Consider the following 19,452-nt stretch of genomic DNA (forward strand, 5'->3'; position numbering starts at 1 on the left):
AAGTTACTGCCTAGATATGTTATTATGTCATTAAGGAAACTACTAATCATGCTCTGCTCATAATTTGAAGCATATTTTAGAAATTGATGCTGGGAAGTAAGACAAGTTTTAATAACTTTAACATAGTTTATATTTGACTACATACCTTATAAAGTATCCTAATGTTGTATAGTTCTGCATGCGACTCTTGAGAAATTCTGCCCAAATTTAGAGAGGTAACCTATCTTCATCGAAATCCTCTCATTTCTAGTGGCATAAACTAATGTTTACCTATCCTTACTTATCCGTCGTAGCCACTTTTTCACACACACATGGGATTGTCCACAGACTCAAAACTAACCATCTGTTTTTCTTTCTTTTTTCTTGTTAACAACATCCCTGGCCTGTAGGCTTCGAGTGCTAACATGGAACCCTCCCTGTGTTAAGTAACTCTGCACGGTGGAGACAACTGCATTCACCACTTAGGACTAACTTGCAGCTCTGGAACTTGGATCATATGAACATCGTAATGGGGTAGGTTGCAGTAGGAAATGACATCACCCTATTGCCATTAGAGGAAAGTGAAGTAGTAATCACTAATGAAGCCAAGATGGACCCATGCATTTAAAAATGTGCTTCTCTGTCATTTGATCCGGGTGAGTGGGATAGGCTTCATCTAATCACTGCATTGAAGTTTTTATGGTCTCACCTCAGTTTTCATAACTCGGTCTGATGTATTAACCAACACGTGGGATTCATGATGTGCACAGGAGAGATTGCTTGGTGTTACTTTTTCATCCACTTTGGGTTCCATACAAACTCACTTTAGTAGTCAGTTTAAAAAAAAAGTTGATATTTGTTTCCTATTTGTGCTTTATTGGGTTCATGTAGTTTACAAGGAGTGGCATTAGTTGTGCAAGTGGTTTCCAATTGTTTTGAGGTGAAGGAAGAATGGAGGAAAGGTGTCTCGGAGGAGCTTGCTCTTCTACTGCAAGAGTATCTTGAGTGAACTATAAATCACAAATATTTTACATAGTGTCAACAAATTAGGACATTTCTCATGGACAGCTACGCTATGATATTACCGAATGGAATTCTAAATGGCACCACAGTTGTGGTTTTATAAATTCAGTTGTTGTCTCTTATGAGTGTTGGTTAAGTGAAGGAGTTGTTTTACTTTGTGCAATTGGATGTGTTGTTTTTGTCTCTTGGGTCTGATGATGGAATGAAATGAGGACTCATGTATTTTAATGTAAAATATTTATTTCTCGTTAAATGAAGTTTTTTAGACATTTATTATAAAATGTAACTGAATAGTGTGGTCTTATGCCACATGAATAACTCTTTACCATATATGCATTTAATCTAGACTTTTGTTTTGAGGTAATTTGCTTTTGATAATTACATCAGTACTTCTAATTATATAAAAAAATTACGTATGTGTATGTATGTATATATACGTACATATATAAATAATGTGGGATCAAAAGTCTCAATTGGGGTCTTCATGCCTCTAAGTTTAGTGAAATTAATGCTTTATGGAGGCTTTTGATGAATGTTGTGAATTAGTTGAATTACAACAAACAATGAATATGTCAGCTCACCCAGTACTGTATTATACTCAATAGTTGGACTGTTTGCAACTATTTTCAAGTACAATGAACTTAGAAATATTGTTTTGTGAAAGCACTCGCAGGCTGGATTTTCAAAATCTTGGCAATGAAAAGATAGACTCATTGAGTAGAGTAAAATATGAACACCATATGTGTTATATTTTCATACTACATAGCATTCATTTGCTGTTGCATATTGCCAACACAGAAATCAGACAATAGTTGAGTTGATACGGATGATATTCATTAACCTTTACCATTTGTCATGGCATCCATGAGAATTGGTGGCTCTGTATTTGATATTGAGGTGATGAAAAAGGGCAAGTTGTGATTTAGATGCCCAGATATACTCTCCTTAGTTCTATTTTGGTGCAATATTGTATCATGGCACTTGAATCACTTCTAAGGCCTAAGAATAATGAATCTCATTCTTTTGATAAAGATGCTGACATCAGCTGATTGTAAATAATAATTCACTGGATCAAATTAGAAGTAGAAATTTGTGACATTGTTGACCCTTGTAAGTTATTGTCATTTGGATCTCAAGTCTTACAAAGAAATATATTTTCTTTACGAGTACCAATCAGTTAATTTAGACTTCTGTAGGATACTATATGACAATTTATGTGGTGCCACAGTTTAAAGATGTTAGTCCCATTAAAGATCTGGTTTTTGTTATTATGAAGCAAAGAGGAACTGTATTGTACTTCAATTTTTCTGTTGTTGATGGATGAGTTTTAGTTAATTGGTGAATAATAGTTGAAGGGATGTTTTTTCTGATAGATTGATTTATTTAAAAAGGTATTTTTTCAAAGGGGAGTTGACAGTTGACCTCAATGCAACATTTTACTAAGGATTTCCTGTGGTGTGTTAAATTAAGGATTTAGGATTATAAACATGCAATATTGTCGTATCAAATTATATTATTTGGTTGCTAGCAGAAGAGGTTTTTTGTTGCATGGAAATATGAGAAGGCATGACGCCATTTAATTTTATATGTTGAGTTTCAAGATGATCTTGATGGCTTTCGATGCCTTGTGGTAAACTCCAATTAGATCTTTAATTTAAAGCTACTCTCTCTGAAGAGATGGAAAAATACTAAACTATCATGAAGAAGTATGATAAAATGAAGTGCACTTAGTGCTGTATTTCTATTACATAATTCCATACTTTCTCTTTTGCATAGATGTATATATTTATCCTAAAGTGTCATACATAATATATTCGAAATTAACAATCTTGAGAATTCGCGATGTCATTTTGATGGATTTTAATGGTAGGCAGAAATTCGCTTGTGATAGAGAATATGGTTTGCTAAGTTTCCGTCCTAATGATAGCTGTGGTTATGATGAACTTAAAAGTAAAGATATTGTATGAGTTTGTTATATTCTTTATACAATACTGCCGGGATAATAATTTATTTCTAACCTATTTTTGAATATTCATATATATTAATACACAAATGCTATCAGTAGCCCATACTGGCAGGTACTTAAGTTAGGGGGCGAGTTTTTTTATGTTATTTTATACTACTAGCTGAGGGCTATATGTATGTTTTTCAAAGAGACAACTTTGTTTTATGCTCACATCATTGGAATATGCTTTTAACTAGCCATTTTTGGGAAGAACTATTTAGGTGAAACTTGGAGATATGACAAAGGAGTTCAACACTTGCTAAACCTTAACATTTTGAATTAGACATAAGTTCTTGCTGCTTGATGAATGAATAATATGGACTTTTTTAGTTCATTGCACAGCATTGTTAATTCTATTGATCAAAACTTTTTTGGTTTAGTTGAGAGGAAGTAAAACATTGTAAGTGATGGTAAAGAGCCTACTTCGAACATTGTTAACTGTCATACTGTTGTATCATAAAACCTCTGACATGTATTTTGCAAGTTAGTCTCCTATTTTCCTTCTGTAAAAATATGTCCATAGCTCTGTAAGTTAGGCAACTGAGTTTAGTCCATCAAATGCTCTATTTGAATATTGCTGTTTATGTTATTCATTTGTTGTTTTTTGTTGTGAGATCACAACGTCAGAGTATTCCCATTATTAGGGTGAAGTAAGGCAACATTTCTGTTGGGTTCAGTTCATGGCAGTAAACTGCAATCTGCTCTCACTCAACTTTTGTTTATACCAATAAAGTAATAAAAAGTAAAGTCAAAAGACGGTTAATGAGTTCTGTTGTCTTAGTATATTATATTACTCCCGATTTTCTATTTTTGCTTTTATTTTATATGTTAAAATTGATGAGTAAACCATCAAACAAATTATATTCATAATTTGCCTGCATTTGGTATAACTTTGAAAAACTGAGAAAATAATTACATGGTGTGTTCTCATAGGGGTATTGCGAAACCCTATAAAGCATGATACAATTTCTTAGTCGTGATGTTCAATCAGGGATACTAATGATGTTCAATCAGTCATGGAAACCAAACATTTACAATCAATCAAGAGTATTCTAGCATGCATCCTTACTCTCAAACAGGCAGAAAACAATGACTATCTCAGACTTAGTTATCAATAAGATTCTTCACGAGATCAATGGTATGATTTATGCTGTTTTTCACCGTAGGGCACTTTTTCATTAATGAAATCTAAGCAGAACTTATGGATTGGAAAGGATGTTTTGTTCTTAATAAATCTCAATAATCATAGGAATAAATCTCAGTGAATTCATGCTTGGTAAAAATATCCCCCTAATTAATAAAAATGCTAGCTTCTTTAGAAGTGATCTATCTGTGTTGTACTTCAGCTGTGCTTTAGGTATAAATATTTCTTTTTGCCCAAGAAGTTACAAGATAGTAAGTTAAGCTCCATCAAACTGCTGGCATAGCCATTCCATAGTTGTAAAGAGGAAAACAATAAGTGATTGGTTTTAATGAGTTATGTTTTACAATACAAGAGATTTCTGTCAGCTTTACTAGTCTGCCACTTGGCTTGTCAGGTCCACTGCATAATCAGACAAGTCTACAACATCAATGTTGAATGTTCCATAGTCATTCTTAGGGAGTTCCCATTATCTGTGCCTCTAGATCATAATTTGGTGTCCAACTAGGCATTTCAGGTGGTTTTAATGTCATCATCCATTGCCATTTCTGGGATTTGAATGGCCCTCCTTAATTAAAAACTCCTTAAATCATGACCATTGTTCAATTTAACAGGTCAGTCCTCATTTTGATAATCTCAACATAAGCAACAATGTAGAAGTGCTAAAAAGGATGAGAAATTGAGTGTTTGCATTGAAGTATATGTATTTTTTTTAGGTTAACATTTCATTTAGGCGAGCTAATTCCAGGTGATCATCTATTCAATGATCATGCACTTCACATGTTGCCCAAAATAAGGAGTAATGTTATCTGGACTACTAGAAATAGTAAATTTTAAGATTGAAATTCCCTGCAATTCATTCAGTTTTGCTTGTATGCAAATTGCAATTCCTTTAAATTTCATGGCAAGAATGGACTTTTTTATCATTAGCAATTTCCATTTTATGCTTTACATGTCTTGGAGTTCTCCTTTTTTAAGGCCCTTTCTTAAGGAATAAAATAATTTTTTATTGTTGTATTCTGGAAATGTGGGGAAATTTCTGGTTCTGGAGTTCCTAAAAAAAATAACACCAAAGGGTAGTGGAAACCATAGCAGGGTATCGGGACTTACTTTGGCTTCCACAATGTATCTCAATGTGACATGATTTTAGAAAAAAATATATTTTACTGTAGAAGCCAAACAAGGGAGAATAATTTCCATTATAAATAACATTTGATGGTGACAGTGTTTTATAAATACGAAATTTAAAGTGCAGGTTAAAAAATGGAAAAAAAAGAAAGTAAGTTTGGTGGTTATTGTCTCATTCTGGCTTTACCCTAAGAAAGCATATTACATTGTGTCATTCATCATTATTATCTGAAACCTTGCAAATATCTTTGTTAGTAATATAGTTAGTTGGTATTCCCTTTTAGAAAAATACCCTCCTCTCAAATGCCTATGGAAAGTATTTAGTTGTACCAACTAAGTTTAAATGTGTTTGTGAGTTTTAATCAGATTATATGCATTCAGCAATGCAACTCATTATTCTAGTATAGTTTGTGTCATTTGTTAATTTTAGAGCTATTGTCAAAAAATATTTACGAGTAGTGTGTTCACTGTCAAATGAGAACTATCCCAATGAAAAGCATCATAGGAAGCTAAGCATTTTTAGCGTTCACTATGGATGCCTGAGGATATGGATTCTTTCACATCTTCTTAATACTATCTGATACATTTGTATTCTAGAGAATGCAAGTACAAATCTAAATTCAGCTTGTATTGAGGTAAAATTGTTGCTATCATTTTTGTGATGAATATTCCAATGTTGCTCAGAAGAGATTCTATCTGCTGGTAGCATGCCAGTTATTATTATACCCTTGTTGTGAAATGATGGTGATACTGTCAATGGGAAATGAAGTCATTCATTTATCATATTTGTAAATAAGACATGTAATCATTAACTTCATCTAAAAATAAATGCAGTGGCACAGTCATATCCGATGTGGAATATTTTTCTTGAAAAGATTTAATTTTTAACTCTACCTTACATAAAGGTCACAGTATGCTTCATGCTTCTAAAATGCTTTACCTACTATATACTTGCATTATTCTTTCAGAATACCTTTTAAAAATCTCTCCCTCAAAAATTGGCCCATCTTTCATCAGTCATGATTACTAGTGGCCATTATTGCATATGTAAAATATTTGCCTGTTGACTCCTCGATTGCTCTTCAAAGTATACATGCCTAGCAATACAGAGGTTTCACCAGTCACATAGCCAGGAGGAAGCCTATGGATGGCTTCTACCCCTCAGAAATTTCTACCTGCAACACATCTGCTGAGGAGACCTGTAGCCCAGGGACACCTTTCCTCTGACACACTAATTTCTGGTGAAGTCACATAACTGATGATGATTTATATTGCAGCAATATTCAAACGAAGTGTATAGATGTTTTAATGAAATCATGGTTTTCCAATGCATGCAAACTGCAACCAAAATATCAATACAGGCAACCCTATAATTGTGCTTTGAAAATAATAAATATAGATTGAAGAAAGCAACTACTTTAATTCATTTGCCTTGCTGCTAGTTTGAGGATTAATAGTGAATTAGGATATATTTGGTGGGTAAGTGTATGGGCACGGTCAGGTTTGCTAGGTACCTATGGGGCGGTGTGAGGTTATTGGGGGCTCTTGGCGAGGGCTTATGAAAGATTGATGGACCTTCTCCCCTGGAGGATTTTAGGGAATTGCATGTCCCAAAATGGATTTTGATGCTATTCTGGCTCTTAAAAAATGGAAAAAAGTAACAAAAAATAGCCATTTTTGTTAGAGAAAATACTATGAAAAGTGAGAATTTCATAGCTTACAAAATTTAATAATTTATCATGGTTCTATTATCTAGTTAGTGAGTTTGTTCCTTCAAACTGCTCTGAAATCTAAAAAAATCTAAAATAACCTTTTCAAATAACCAATTAATAGAAGCATCAGGTTCTCTTTTACTTTCTGATAACTTTGTTTTTTATGTTATCTTTTTACACTGAGTGTGTTCTAAATGAAGCAACTAATGAAAACGTTGAATTTTATAATTGTAAAAAACTTTGGCTCAAGTAATCTGAGTTTATTTTATTACACCTTTCACATACACTTCACGACAGACCCAAGCATTTTGGGGGGGCCATAATTCCCTCAGCGATCGCCGACCTGGCCCGACTGCCCCTGAAGGTACTTGGTCATTAATGCAAAGTCATCATCTATGAATTGTGCAACATATTAACATTAGGCACATGTGTGCATGTTGATGAATAAAATGGTACTTAAGAATTATTTTTCTACTGTGATTTCATGAATAATGGTGGTGAATTTTTATTAGCCTATTCATGTGCATAAACATACTACCCTTCAAGTGGCCTGCAAAGGCATTTGGCAGGATGTAGGCGGGAGTTATGATACCAGCTGTTCACACAAAATGAAACATTGGAGTGATACGACTACTGAGATCTACCTTCTGTTTATTCAAGTCTTTATTGTTCCCAGGATAAATAAATGTATTCTTTTACGAATCAGTTTGGCAATCTCTCATACTATCATATCTGTTGGATATGATAGTATGGAGGTTCTTAAATGATATTCTTCGAGTTGCTCTGAGTTCTTAATTGCTCCATGTCTCCCAGCATTAGTAGTAAAAGCTCGGTAATACTTTTTGTTTGCCCATTGCAGTTTTTGATGAATGGCACAGGTTTCCTTTGTATCCCTTCCGTGCTGGATACCATGTGCTCACTTTGTATTCAAGGTGCAGCTTGACGAGTTGGAAATAGCACCTCTCTCTTGCTTATTCATCCGAGTACCTTCCCACCACAGGCTTCATCTGGGCTCAGGCTTCATCAGGCTCTGCCACAAATATTTTTTCTGTGTATTAACTACAACAGATTTGAAGTTAGGTTGAACAAGTGAGAGTATTGGGCCTAGGATTGGGGGATGATATCTTGTAATCAATTCATGCCTCACCAAAGGGCACCAGAAATTTCAGTGTGGGGAAGATGGATGAATACATTACTCAGTAGACCATTAAGTGTTTCATTTTTATTTGTCATGGAAGTTCTTCAAACTGAAGCCTGAAGTTCTTATATTGCCTACGGTTGATAATCTTTATTGAGTGGGCTAATTGAATTAGAATACTTTGGCCAGGGTCAAAGAAAACTTTTAAAATTTTTAAATACTGTTAGTTAACCTGGTGAAATAAAATCTTTCATTGGAGAGCTACCTTAAAGAGTATTCTATCTATGCAATTTTTCAAGAAATTATGGGGGTTGCTCCCTTCTTAGTCCACCACTGTTGCCACAAATATATTTTATTTGTTCTTAGGTCCCTGATGTTAATTTTTAACAATTAATAGGGGAGTTAAGGAATCACATCATCATCATCAGTCAACAATACCAGGATTGGTTTGATGCAGCTCTCCATTCCACTCTCCTATGCACTAGCCTTTTCATAGTGATGTATTTCTTCTCCTTTACTTCCTTTATAGCCTGTCCTATGTAACTCATTTCCCTTCTTCCCCACCACCTGTCCTACAATTGATTTCATCAGGCCATTATACACACCTCATAATGTGGCCGACTAAGTTGTTCCGTCTTCTCCTTAAGGTTTTTATAACTCTTCTCTTTTCTCCCTCTCTTCCTAGCACGTCCTCACTACCTAATCAGTTGATCCATTTTATCTTCGTCATTCTTTGGCAGTGCCCCTTTTCGAATGCTTGACTTGAACTCTTGACTTCTATGCTGCTGTCAACGTCCAAGCATCGCTCCCGTGGAGAATGTTTGCATATATCTGTGTAGTAATGCTTAAACTCACTGTGCAACTACGACGAATTGTGTGGAAATCAGTGTTCCATTTTTTCACAGTCACAGACTCTGTGGCACCAACGGATCAATGAAGTTTTCATATCAAAGAATGACTCTGTTCCCATTGAATAAATGGGAGTGAGACCATATGAGAAATACATGAGGGTTGAAACCATGAATTATTAGTGAGATATAGCTCCTCAATATTCTCCTACATTATTACGTACACGTAGTATGGTTTGTATTATTTGTATCCCTACCATATATTTCCGTTAGCAAAGCAATTAGACTTTGTATATGCCTTAACAGAAAAATGTACATATTTATACGTTGGAGTGTATCATTTCACTGCTGGAAACTGGAAGGAATAGCATTATTTTTAATTATCTATTTTGAGATAGAAATCATGCACAGGCCAGTCCTTTCAAAGAACTAAATATGTAGTACTATACCATATTTGTATGTTCTTCTGTCATTTAGAGAAACTTTGGCATGGGAGGAAGTCATGTAATTCCTGAGAGCCATTTGGAAAGTGCAAATAGGTGTTCTTTACTTCCACATTGTCTATATCCATTCATCTTCGCACTAGTTTCACCTGCTGCAACTGTCGTACGAAGATGACTCGATACAGAGGATAACCTGGAAACCAAGCTGTGCTTACTGAACCACTCTACAGAAGCCTCAATCAACAAGAGTTCTTTGGTTTAGGTAGAGGCAGGGGTGGATTATGGAGGAGGGGAGGGAGGGAACCCCACCCTCTCATAATTTCTGGGAAAATTGATAAGATTCTCTCTATGGTTGCTCTCAAATGAAAGTTTTTATTTCATCAGTTTAACAACCAATGTTTGAAAATATTGATGATTACATAAAAGCCACTGGTCTAAAAGCATCAGACTTCAGATGCATTATCAGTATGCAACATCTCACAGTGATAAAGCGCCATAGATATAAATGATCCCCACCCCCAAAACAATGGCCTTAATTCATCCCTTGGTGGTGGTTGATTGTTGTTGACCGAGTTTTAATGTTAAAAACTTAAATAAAACTTTGCGTATTTCGTGATGTATTTCTTCTTTTCTGAGGAAAACATAGATACTAATATCAGTTAATATGTCTCTGCAATAAGTTTTGATACTAATAAAGTATAAGATACTATAAGACCCATTTTAGAAGTTCCTGATGATATCCTTGAAAATTATCATTTCTGTTAAGTAGAAGTTGTATACTTAAGAAAAAATTCATTCTCCTGTAAAATATCTCAATTGATTAAGATGGTCATTATATTGAATGCCTCTTGTATATATTTATATTTGCCAAAAGTCAAGTGCATAATGGGAATCCTTACACAAACTGGGTTTTGAATGATCTCTATAAATGGATTTGTATAAATGTAGTTTGGCTATGCTGGAAGATATGCTATTGCAGCTTATATAACATTACTAACCGCTACATGTGTTTGCGTGTTGCAAGAAAGGTTATTTATAATATTGATCAGGGATGCTATGTTCACATTTCTAAGGACTTATAATAGTGTTAATGGCTACTTAATGGAATTCTTTTGCTTTTCTTTTTCAAGGCTGTATTAAAATAATTGTTTGATAATGAGAATATTTTGGAGGTTTAATCACTTGATCAATCATGCCATAATTCCAAAATTCTTGACACCATAATGCATAGAATCACAGCAGAAGGCCTATCTAATTATGTATGTATTGGTTGTAAGTCCAACGCCAGCTCATTGTAAAGTCTGCACACTTGCACATTTTTCCTACATAAGGCTTCCTGAGTGACCACATAACTGGAAAGGAACACCAAAATTGAGGTGTGGCATGGAAGTGTCTACCATATTGCACTGCCTAAGAAACATGCTTTTATTAGATTAACTTTTTTATTTTATCGTCTATTTGTAGCAATCAGGTTCAGTAAGTGATCTTATAAAGCCTAAGGAAATTTTGTGGGAAATGTAATTATTTATCATTTTAAAATCTAATTGACATCTTTAACTTTTACCTACTAAAGATGTAAGTTTACGTGTGGACGTTTCTTGACCTGGGAGACAAAAGCTGTATATTTTCATCTAAGATTTTCTCACACATGTGAACAAATGCCGAATATATACGTTTCCTAGCTCTCCCCCCTTTTTTGACGGCCGCGGGTGTACGGCGTCTTTGTTTCGGGACCCAATACTGCGGGATTTAGGCTTTACCTTTGGAATCTGGGAGCAGGTACCCTGACACCTCGTCTTTTATTACCCCTCTTAGCTGTAAGGGTCATGCAATTGTTTATCCAGTCGGTTTTCGAAATAAATATTTGTTCTTTTCTCAAGGAATATAAACTAAGAATCGAATTCTTTGTCTTTTGAGAAGGGTTTACAATTTTTAAATGAAATTCTACGATAAATATTAACTTATATCTCGAGTTCTATATAAACATCTACATGGAAATTGTTGCTGCATTAATTGCGTTAATATTGACCTTAGAACTTCATTTAAATTTGACAATGCTCAGAAAAAAATGAAGAATTCAATTCAAAGTCTGCAATTTACGTGCAAGCAACAATTATCCATGTGCCAAATACATACAAGCAATCCGTAAGTTGACTGCAAACCAATGCCACAGGTATGGTCGTAAACCCGGAAAGAAAGGAGCACAACTACCCTTGGAGTCCGAGATAATGCTGGTAGGGGTCGAAAAAGGTTGGAGCTGCGAGTGTGATTATCTGCTAGACCCTTCTTAATGAATGTCTGCCAAAAATGCTCCGTACCACGAGAAAGAAGAGTCTCTTGGGGCTCAGTACAGCAGTCATGCAAAGATGAAAACTCCGCCGCCTCAAAAGGGTTAAATACTAATTGTAAGACACACGGTTCAAATTTTGGTGTAAATGTCACCTTTACATTTTATAGCAATATCCCTTTTATAGCTTTGATAATTAATATAGCTTTAGCCCTTACCAAAGGGCTGAAGTTGTCAGTGGATATATCTTTGCAGAAAGTGAGCAAGTTTTGTATTTATCTACATAAAACTCAGGGCATGAGTGGATACCTGTATGCCACATTCCCTACAAAATTAATTGTACCCAATATCAAATGTCTGAGTAAAAAGGCACCTTTGCCATTGTTTTGGTTTTATCCAGGTGATGCTGTGTAAGTTCACTTTATCAAAAATTTGTGCAGGCTTTCAGAAGCAGGGCATCCTGGCCACCTTGATTCACAGAGCTAAAATAGTGTCTGATGCTGATGGTCCTCCTGCTAATGTGGGAGATTAACCTTTTCGCGCCGAGCTCCTTCGCGGGAAATTGCTTTTGGCTCTACGAAGGGTTTGAGATTTTCTTTTTCGCCCCGTACGGAGTTTTTTTCGGCTTGGGACTGACCAGGTAGTCGCCTCCTCCCCTTAATGACCTTTCCTAGCGGGGTCTCGGACCCTTTCCGCGGCAACTGAGCAAATATAATCCTCGACCCTTTTCCCCGAAGGCAGCCCATCCCGGCGTACTTTTGCGGTCAGTTTATTGTTGCCAGTACAATTTTAATTTTTTTAATTGTTACTGTTGCATTAAATGTCAGTTCATCAATGTATTCCTTTCATTTTGCAATGCCTGTAGAACTTTTAAACGAAGTTCTACGGTTATTTTTAGGGGTTTCAGCAAAACGGCACTATATCATAGCCAAATGAGCTTTTCCGAGAAGAGTGAGGTTATCATCTTCCACGTACATATTTCAGTAGTAATTTTGGCTCACGACAACGAACTGAGGGAATCAAATTTTATTACATTATGAGGGCTTTTTTTCATACAAGTTAAATCGGATATTCTATCGAATTTCACCGCAAATGTACACTTAGAATGTAGCTAGCAGAGTAACGTATATTTTTAGATGTAAAGCATTACAATATCGCTCCTATAAACTTGCTAGTAAGTTATAAAAATAACAGTTAAACATCTAACCTTAACGTCTCCAAAAATTGTTCTAGGTGATGATCAACTCCGTTAATATGAACGCTAGAATTCCGTTTAAAATTTGGAACCAATCAGCAGAACATACAGAATGTAATTACTCGCATTGAATTTCAAAAAATGCAACATTTACGTTTTTAGTTATTCCACCTTATAAACAAATAAGTGACCATGAGCACCTTCCTTGAGTGGGACACAGAGCCGGAATGGGCCGAGGTAATCCCCACACGGACAATAGGAAAGGGTCGGACCTCTCGCGCCGAGGGACCCTAATGGCGGTTGGGACCCACTTGGCAAGCTTGACCGCGAAACCGTGAAAACACGGCCTTTGGCCTTTTGCTTCGAAAAATTCAAGCCGTGAAAAGCCGGCCTTCCTTCTTTAGCATCAGAAAATTCAGGCCGGGAAATCACACCCTGCGTAGGGAAGAGGTTAAAGAACATCATTTACATGCAATATACATAGTGACTGAGCTTATAACTTGGCCTTTAACCCCTTTGCTCCGAGCATCCGGTGGGGTCGATGTGCATTTTCATATGCAGAAGACCTAACATCGAGTTTTTGCAATGATATATTTAGTTGCATACTACAATTATTTATATTTTGCAATGAATTCTTCATTTTGTTCTGTGCCGATGGTCAATTTCATACATAGAAGACCTGATATCGGGTATAGCTGTCATGGATTTTTCAATGCAAACGACCAGAAGTCGCTCTAACCGACATGAGGGAAGGGAAGTGACCGCTGAGGTAGTGATTGTCGGATACATTCAGGATCAGCCAGAGACCCAGCTTAGCGAGACCTTAGGGCCAGTCCTTGGGAATTAAGCCTGACCCTCCCACTCATTTATGATCATCCTCTCTGCAGGAATCTGTTGCGAAGTGGTATTATCGTCAATGGTTTTTGCAATGATACATTTTGTGACATATTACAATTTTTTATACTTTGCAATGAATTCTCCATTTTGCTCTGTGCATAAGCAATTTTTAAACAAAATTTTAGTGTTAAAAATAACAGATTTCTTGAGTTATAGTCTTAGATCCTAGTGTTCACTAAATTAGTTGTTATTAAAGCTATAAATCTGTAAAAAATTCCTCAATTCCTTAAAATGATATTGGTAATTCTTTTAGAAGAGTAAATTATTTAAAATCAAATGCAATATTATGCCAAAAAAAACAATGGTGGCTGTGCATTGTCACCCATAATTTTCAACATTTACATTGAGAAAGCCATTGATGAAATCAAAGAAAAGACACTGGGAGTGAATATCCAAGGAGAAAAATTAACATGCTCAGATTTCATAAATGCATTATACACACTGCATATATTATCACTACTCTGCGCCTTTTACAGCAAGGTTCTCACCCCACAAATGCCAGGAAACCCAGTGTCTACATCCCCATAATAAACAATGGATTTTCAAATTCTGGAATGATCGAAATAAAAATTCTCCTTGCATCATTAAGTAGGTACTATCTAAAAAAGCTCTATTTCAAAAGGAAAGCCTACTAATCTTCCAGCAGTAATATAATCAGGCATGCTGCCAGAAATTTTCTTCAATGCAGGCTTTGATGAAACATGGATGAATCACATCAAGTTTGTTGTCAATTCCCACCCATCAGAAAACCACAAATTTAGCTATAAATTTTGCTTAGAAACTCTAAGTTAATTTTTGTGTTTACGAACACGACTGTGGTTGTAACGGCTTGGTCTCCATTGGCATTTCCAGATTTTGCCAGATTATTCAAAAATTTTAAACTTCAGGGCTCTGGAAGCAGTAACTAATATTATCCCATTTTGAGTCAATTTCAAATCTGAGATCCTTCTATCAGACCACAACTTTTAGTAGTCGAGAGAAAGTAAGAGGGTAAGTGGCCCTGATATAGTTGTCTCTGAAGGGGATGAGCAGGTAGTCATTACAAAGGGATAATCATTTGGGGGTAGAGGAGGCCAAAGCCCAAAGCCCCTGGCTATGTACCTGAATGGAATGACATATTACGTGATCACTCAGCAAAAGAAATTGGCTTGAGGACATTTATTTGCTTATCCTTAACTTCCCATCGTATGAAAAGTGGGGAGATACAGTGCAACCTCGATATAACGACACCCCACGGTGCACTAATAAACACTCGCTATAGCGAATTGTCGCTTTACCGGATGTGGAGCAAATAATAGCCAATATACCTGTTGTGAACAGAAATACAGGAGCAGGATTGGTGCGGCGACAGATAAACATCTTTCCGATAAACGTAAGCATAAATCCAGACGAAAGGCGATGTTTTTTTGCATCACTAAATTTCCTTACTCAAATAACGACTAACTATTCAAACAATTTATAAGCGCCGCACTGAATAAAAATCATGCAAAGCATTGTTTTGTCAATCATTATATTTATCGAACGACAGTTTACCACATAAATTTGAGACTGAGCACTCCATTAACTTCATTTTTAACAGATCGCTAGCAGTTACAGAGGTTAAGGAGTCTTGATGAAAGTTTTCCGGCGGTGAAACTCTCGCTATGGCGAGAGCCAACGCCGAAAGGGTCTCGTAAAAACGAATTTTTTAACACGCTTATTATAGGGTCAATTGACGGTGCATCGGCTATCTCTCGTTATAGCGGGGGTGTCGCTATAGCCCGTACTCGCTTTAACGAGGTTCCACTGTATTACACAATCACTATTATTTCTGAGAACTTATGTTAGTGATTTGTTATCAATTGTCACTCATCAGAAGACCATACATTTATCCATGATGAAAGAACACAAATTGCAATTTCCACACTTTTTAATTCCAACTCCACAACCGACCCAGGTTTCAACACACTGTCATTTTCAAGGTGTTGAGTTCACAATGTGTTGAAACCTGGGTCGGTTGTTGAGTTGGAATTATAAAGTTTGGAAATTACCATTTGTGTTCTTTCATCATGGATATATCGAACTTCCACCAAATCAATCCAGAAACGATTGCATACATTAAGCTATAAATTTCGTTTAGAAACTCAAAGTCAATTTTTCTGTTTACGAACATGACTATGGTGATGGCATTTAATTCAAGCAGAGGTGAATAACATAATAAGTTTTCTTGAAAACCAATTTTGAAGATTACTTAATTAAATTAATGCTTTTTGAGAAACTTATGTGAGAGACAAGAAACCTTGTTTAAAAACAGTAAGTATTTTATTAGTATTGGGTGTATATAATACATATTTTCAACACGAGGCACATACAACAGAATCACATGTTATAGCACCAACAAGTTTTGAGTAAAATAATTCATTCTTTTAAGAATTCATCACAATCCCTCCATCCTTCCATCACAATCATACCATAATAAAGAGCATATCAGCATCTTTTCATGAAACACAAGTAGGCAAATGCATGAACTGGAATGCACATTAAAAAAGACAAATTTAATAACTTAAGAGCTGTGCTTAAATGACTTCAGCTAATATTAATCACACAATATCAAGGTATGCACTTTGAAATTGAAGATGCATATATCACAATTTCAGCTGCTGCAATACATAGAAACAGAGGTGAAGCATCTATAGCTTTACGATTTACAGTTTGAAATGGCTCAAGTTTCTCTTTCTACATTAATTCTGGAAGAATTTGATATACTTCCATAACAACTAATATGGCTCAATACCTAAATCTCACTTTTCATCCATTGGCAATGAGTATTTTCAGGCTTGATAAATTGAGTCCTACGTGAAAATGCACGTAACTGCCAACAAAAGGAATCATACCAAATTCGTTAAAATAATAATAAATTAAATACTTCAAAAAATAAAATCACCACTTAAAATGCATGATTAATACAAGTTTCGTAACATTAAACCTCACCCAAGCTCAAACATTCATAATGCTGATACTGTGTGGTCAAACTTCTAGATGAAAACCATTACTTTCCAATTCAAAAACCTTGTAGGTGTTGAACACCAGATTTTCAAAATTGTGGGGGAATGAAAAGGAAAAACAGCCATAGCTTCATCCGAAGTGCAGACAAATAATATTTATACACAAAAGTAGCCAAAGGAGCACTAAAAGTTCAATGGCCCTTTTCAAAAGTTACTTCAATTCACTGGCAAGAATTCTCAGCGAATTCTATGTGTAATAGAGGATATCCAAATCTATACAATATCTTAAGAAATGTGGCAAGAGCACACGTAAATAGCATGCCAAATTCAACAATAAACCTTTTTAAGGTCATAATAAATCTCTGTTAAAGTTAACAAGAGAAAAATACAAATATATACTTATGATATTAATTACGCACAGCATATTAATCTCCTGAAATACTAAAACTCCATACCAAAGATGGCACAGATTTGGTTTGTCACAACCTACTCGTATTTGATACGACAAACACACTTCCTCAGCAGTAATTTCAAAAGCATTAGATTCAAACATGATTCATTTGTCAGAAAAAAGTATCAATTCCATCAAATGCATCAATTCATGCTGGCCAATAGCCCGTCAGAAAAATCCCTCATTTCAACAATATGGACAAATTTAATGGGATTTTATTACATTTCTCGGAGTAAATACGTTACTTCAGCATTAGTTACTCTATCATCTGCTGCTACATTTACACACTATGAAGGCACTGCAAAATCACAGTTTGATACCATTGAGTGGGAAGGTTATTCTCTTGTACTTCACTCAAACTGTACTGGTTTCACTCAAAAAGTCATGCAAAGTGTACTCAAAAAGCTCAAAGTCCATTTTGTAAATATTATATAAGTCAGATATTGCTTTCTGAGAAAGTGTGCTATAGTAATCTTTTGCTTTAGACTTTGTTCTGGAAGGCTTTTTAGCATGAGGAAATATAATATGAGACTGGCCAATTTGTTTTAAAATAAAATCAGCATCCTCATATAATGTTTCATATTTCCCAATTATGTCATAATCTATTAGACAAAGATGGCATAAATCAAAAATTGGTTTCCAGTGCTCATTAAATGCATTTTCTGGGCTTGTTAAATAGGCAACAAACTCTTTAAAAGTGACATCGTCGCCTTTGATCAAAGAATCTTTTGAGGGATTTGGTCTATAATGCTTCACTATGTGTCTCCCAAACCTCATTTGAAAATACTGAGAGCTTAAATAATGTTGCTCCAGTTTATTCCTGTATGCAGACAAAAGCCTTTCAAATGGATGTCTAACAAACACAAATTTAGTGAATTTATTGATATAAAATTCAATTTCATCAGCTGTATAGTTACTAAGAGACATGAGAATTCCTTGTCCATGAGCGTCACTAGCTGGAATGTCCAACACATTGGTAACATTGGCCTTTCCTGTCAGCATCATAAAAATCCTCTTCCAATTCGTACAGGCTACCTGAAACCAAGAAGTTATCATGTTAATGACAACATTTGTGAACCAAAATGACATTAGCATCCCTCAAAGTCACCTTCACGATACCTTCGGTACGTAGCAGTACAAAAGTTGATGCTTTTCATCCACAAGGATATGATCAAGCAAGTTCTTATTTTCCAGGTATAAATTTGTGGCATCGCCTTTCAAACCATTGGCACGACATATTTCACTAACGTACTCTTTCCTGTGTATATAACCAGGAAGAGTTAGCACTATTTTGTCAGATTCGTTCGTTAGTATCTCCTGGTAAACATAAGGACTAGAAGTTCCCCCTAAAATGAAACGGCTTCACTCATTAATAACAGACATGGACTTGGATTGAAAGCAGGAGCAGTAAACAAGTCTATTTCAAAATAGCAACACCAATAATACTCACCTTGAACGCTTTCTATTCGCATTGTCTTATTAATATAAATGCAGATAGTAATCAGACTTGCACATAATAGAAAAAGCATAATCATCCTATAATTTGAGATTTTAGCCATCACGTCCCCACTCGCAACTGCCACTACCATTTCCCGCGATCCTAAGGTTGCCAAAAAAACATAACCATCTCCCACAGCTTCCGGCAGGCACTACCTCGGCTTTCGGTAAAAAATGTATCCGAAAGATCACATTTCCGAAGCCACATGCTAATTCTTTAAACTTTCATACTGTCCCCCGATGTCCATGCCAAGGCGAATCTCCACACGAATGGTAAAATTATGATCAACTAGGACCGGCCAATTCTGCGCCCAAGAAATAATTACACTAATTTTTCTTGCTAACGCTAAACCACAGGCAACTGATCGAAAAAAAATATATGCAGAAAACGAACTTCGTTGAGAACTTGAGGTATTGGTAAAAGGCAAGTAACTAGGATCAACTATTTCTTCAGGGCCTTCCTCCGAGCACTACCGACCCGACGAATTATCGGATAAACTCGCAGTTTTGCTATTTTGAATAATAACTAGATCCCAGTTTTTAATAATTCGACACCAGCGCCTTAATTTCGTTTTTCCTGCAGTAGGAAGTATGTGAACTAGGCGATCGTCACTATACGACCCCGCGATCAGAGTCTGAGTTTAAGCCCGTATATTTATCCGGTTTTGTTTTGTTTCCTTTTGTCTCATGCAAAGCAAGTGACCGTACTATTAGCGGCAACTCA

At 35.7% G+C, this 19,452-nt stretch overlaps 2 protein-coding genes across 2 annotated transcripts in view; one reads left to right on the forward strand and one right to left on the reverse strand.

Moving 5' to 3' along the window:
- LOC124171871 (protein held out wings-like) overlaps positions 1 to 6,128 on the forward strand; it is an 87,519-nt gene extending 81,391 nt beyond the window's left edge. The window contains exon 8 of the mRNA XM_046551240.1: positions 390 to 6,128. The gene's annotated coding sequence lies outside the window, so the exon portion shown is untranslated. The remainder of the gene's footprint in view (positions 1 to 389) is intronic.
- A 9,947-nt stretch (positions 6,129 to 16,075) lies between these two features.
- Positions 16,076 to 19,347, reverse strand: LOC124171007 (carbohydrate sulfotransferase 11-like). Its single transcript, XM_046550130.1, has 3 exons — positions 18,682 to 19,347; positions 18,351 to 18,577; positions 16,076 to 18,266 (listed from the first exon to the last, which is right to left on the reverse strand). The coding sequence occupies exons 1-3, from the start codon at positions 18,818 to 18,820 to the stop codon at positions 17,586 to 17,588; spliced, it is 1,047 nt and encodes a 348-aa protein (XP_046406086.1). The 5' UTR covers positions 18,821 to 19,347; the 3' UTR covers positions 16,076 to 17,585.
- Between the last annotated feature and the right edge of the window lie 105 nt (positions 19,348 to 19,452).

The sequence above is a fragment of the Ischnura elegans genome, chromosome X (assembly GCF_921293095.1).
Source record: "Ischnura elegans chromosome X, ioIscEleg1.1, whole genome shotgun sequence".
NCBI lineage: Eukaryota > Metazoa > Arthropoda > Insecta > Odonata > Coenagrionidae > Ischnura > Ischnura elegans.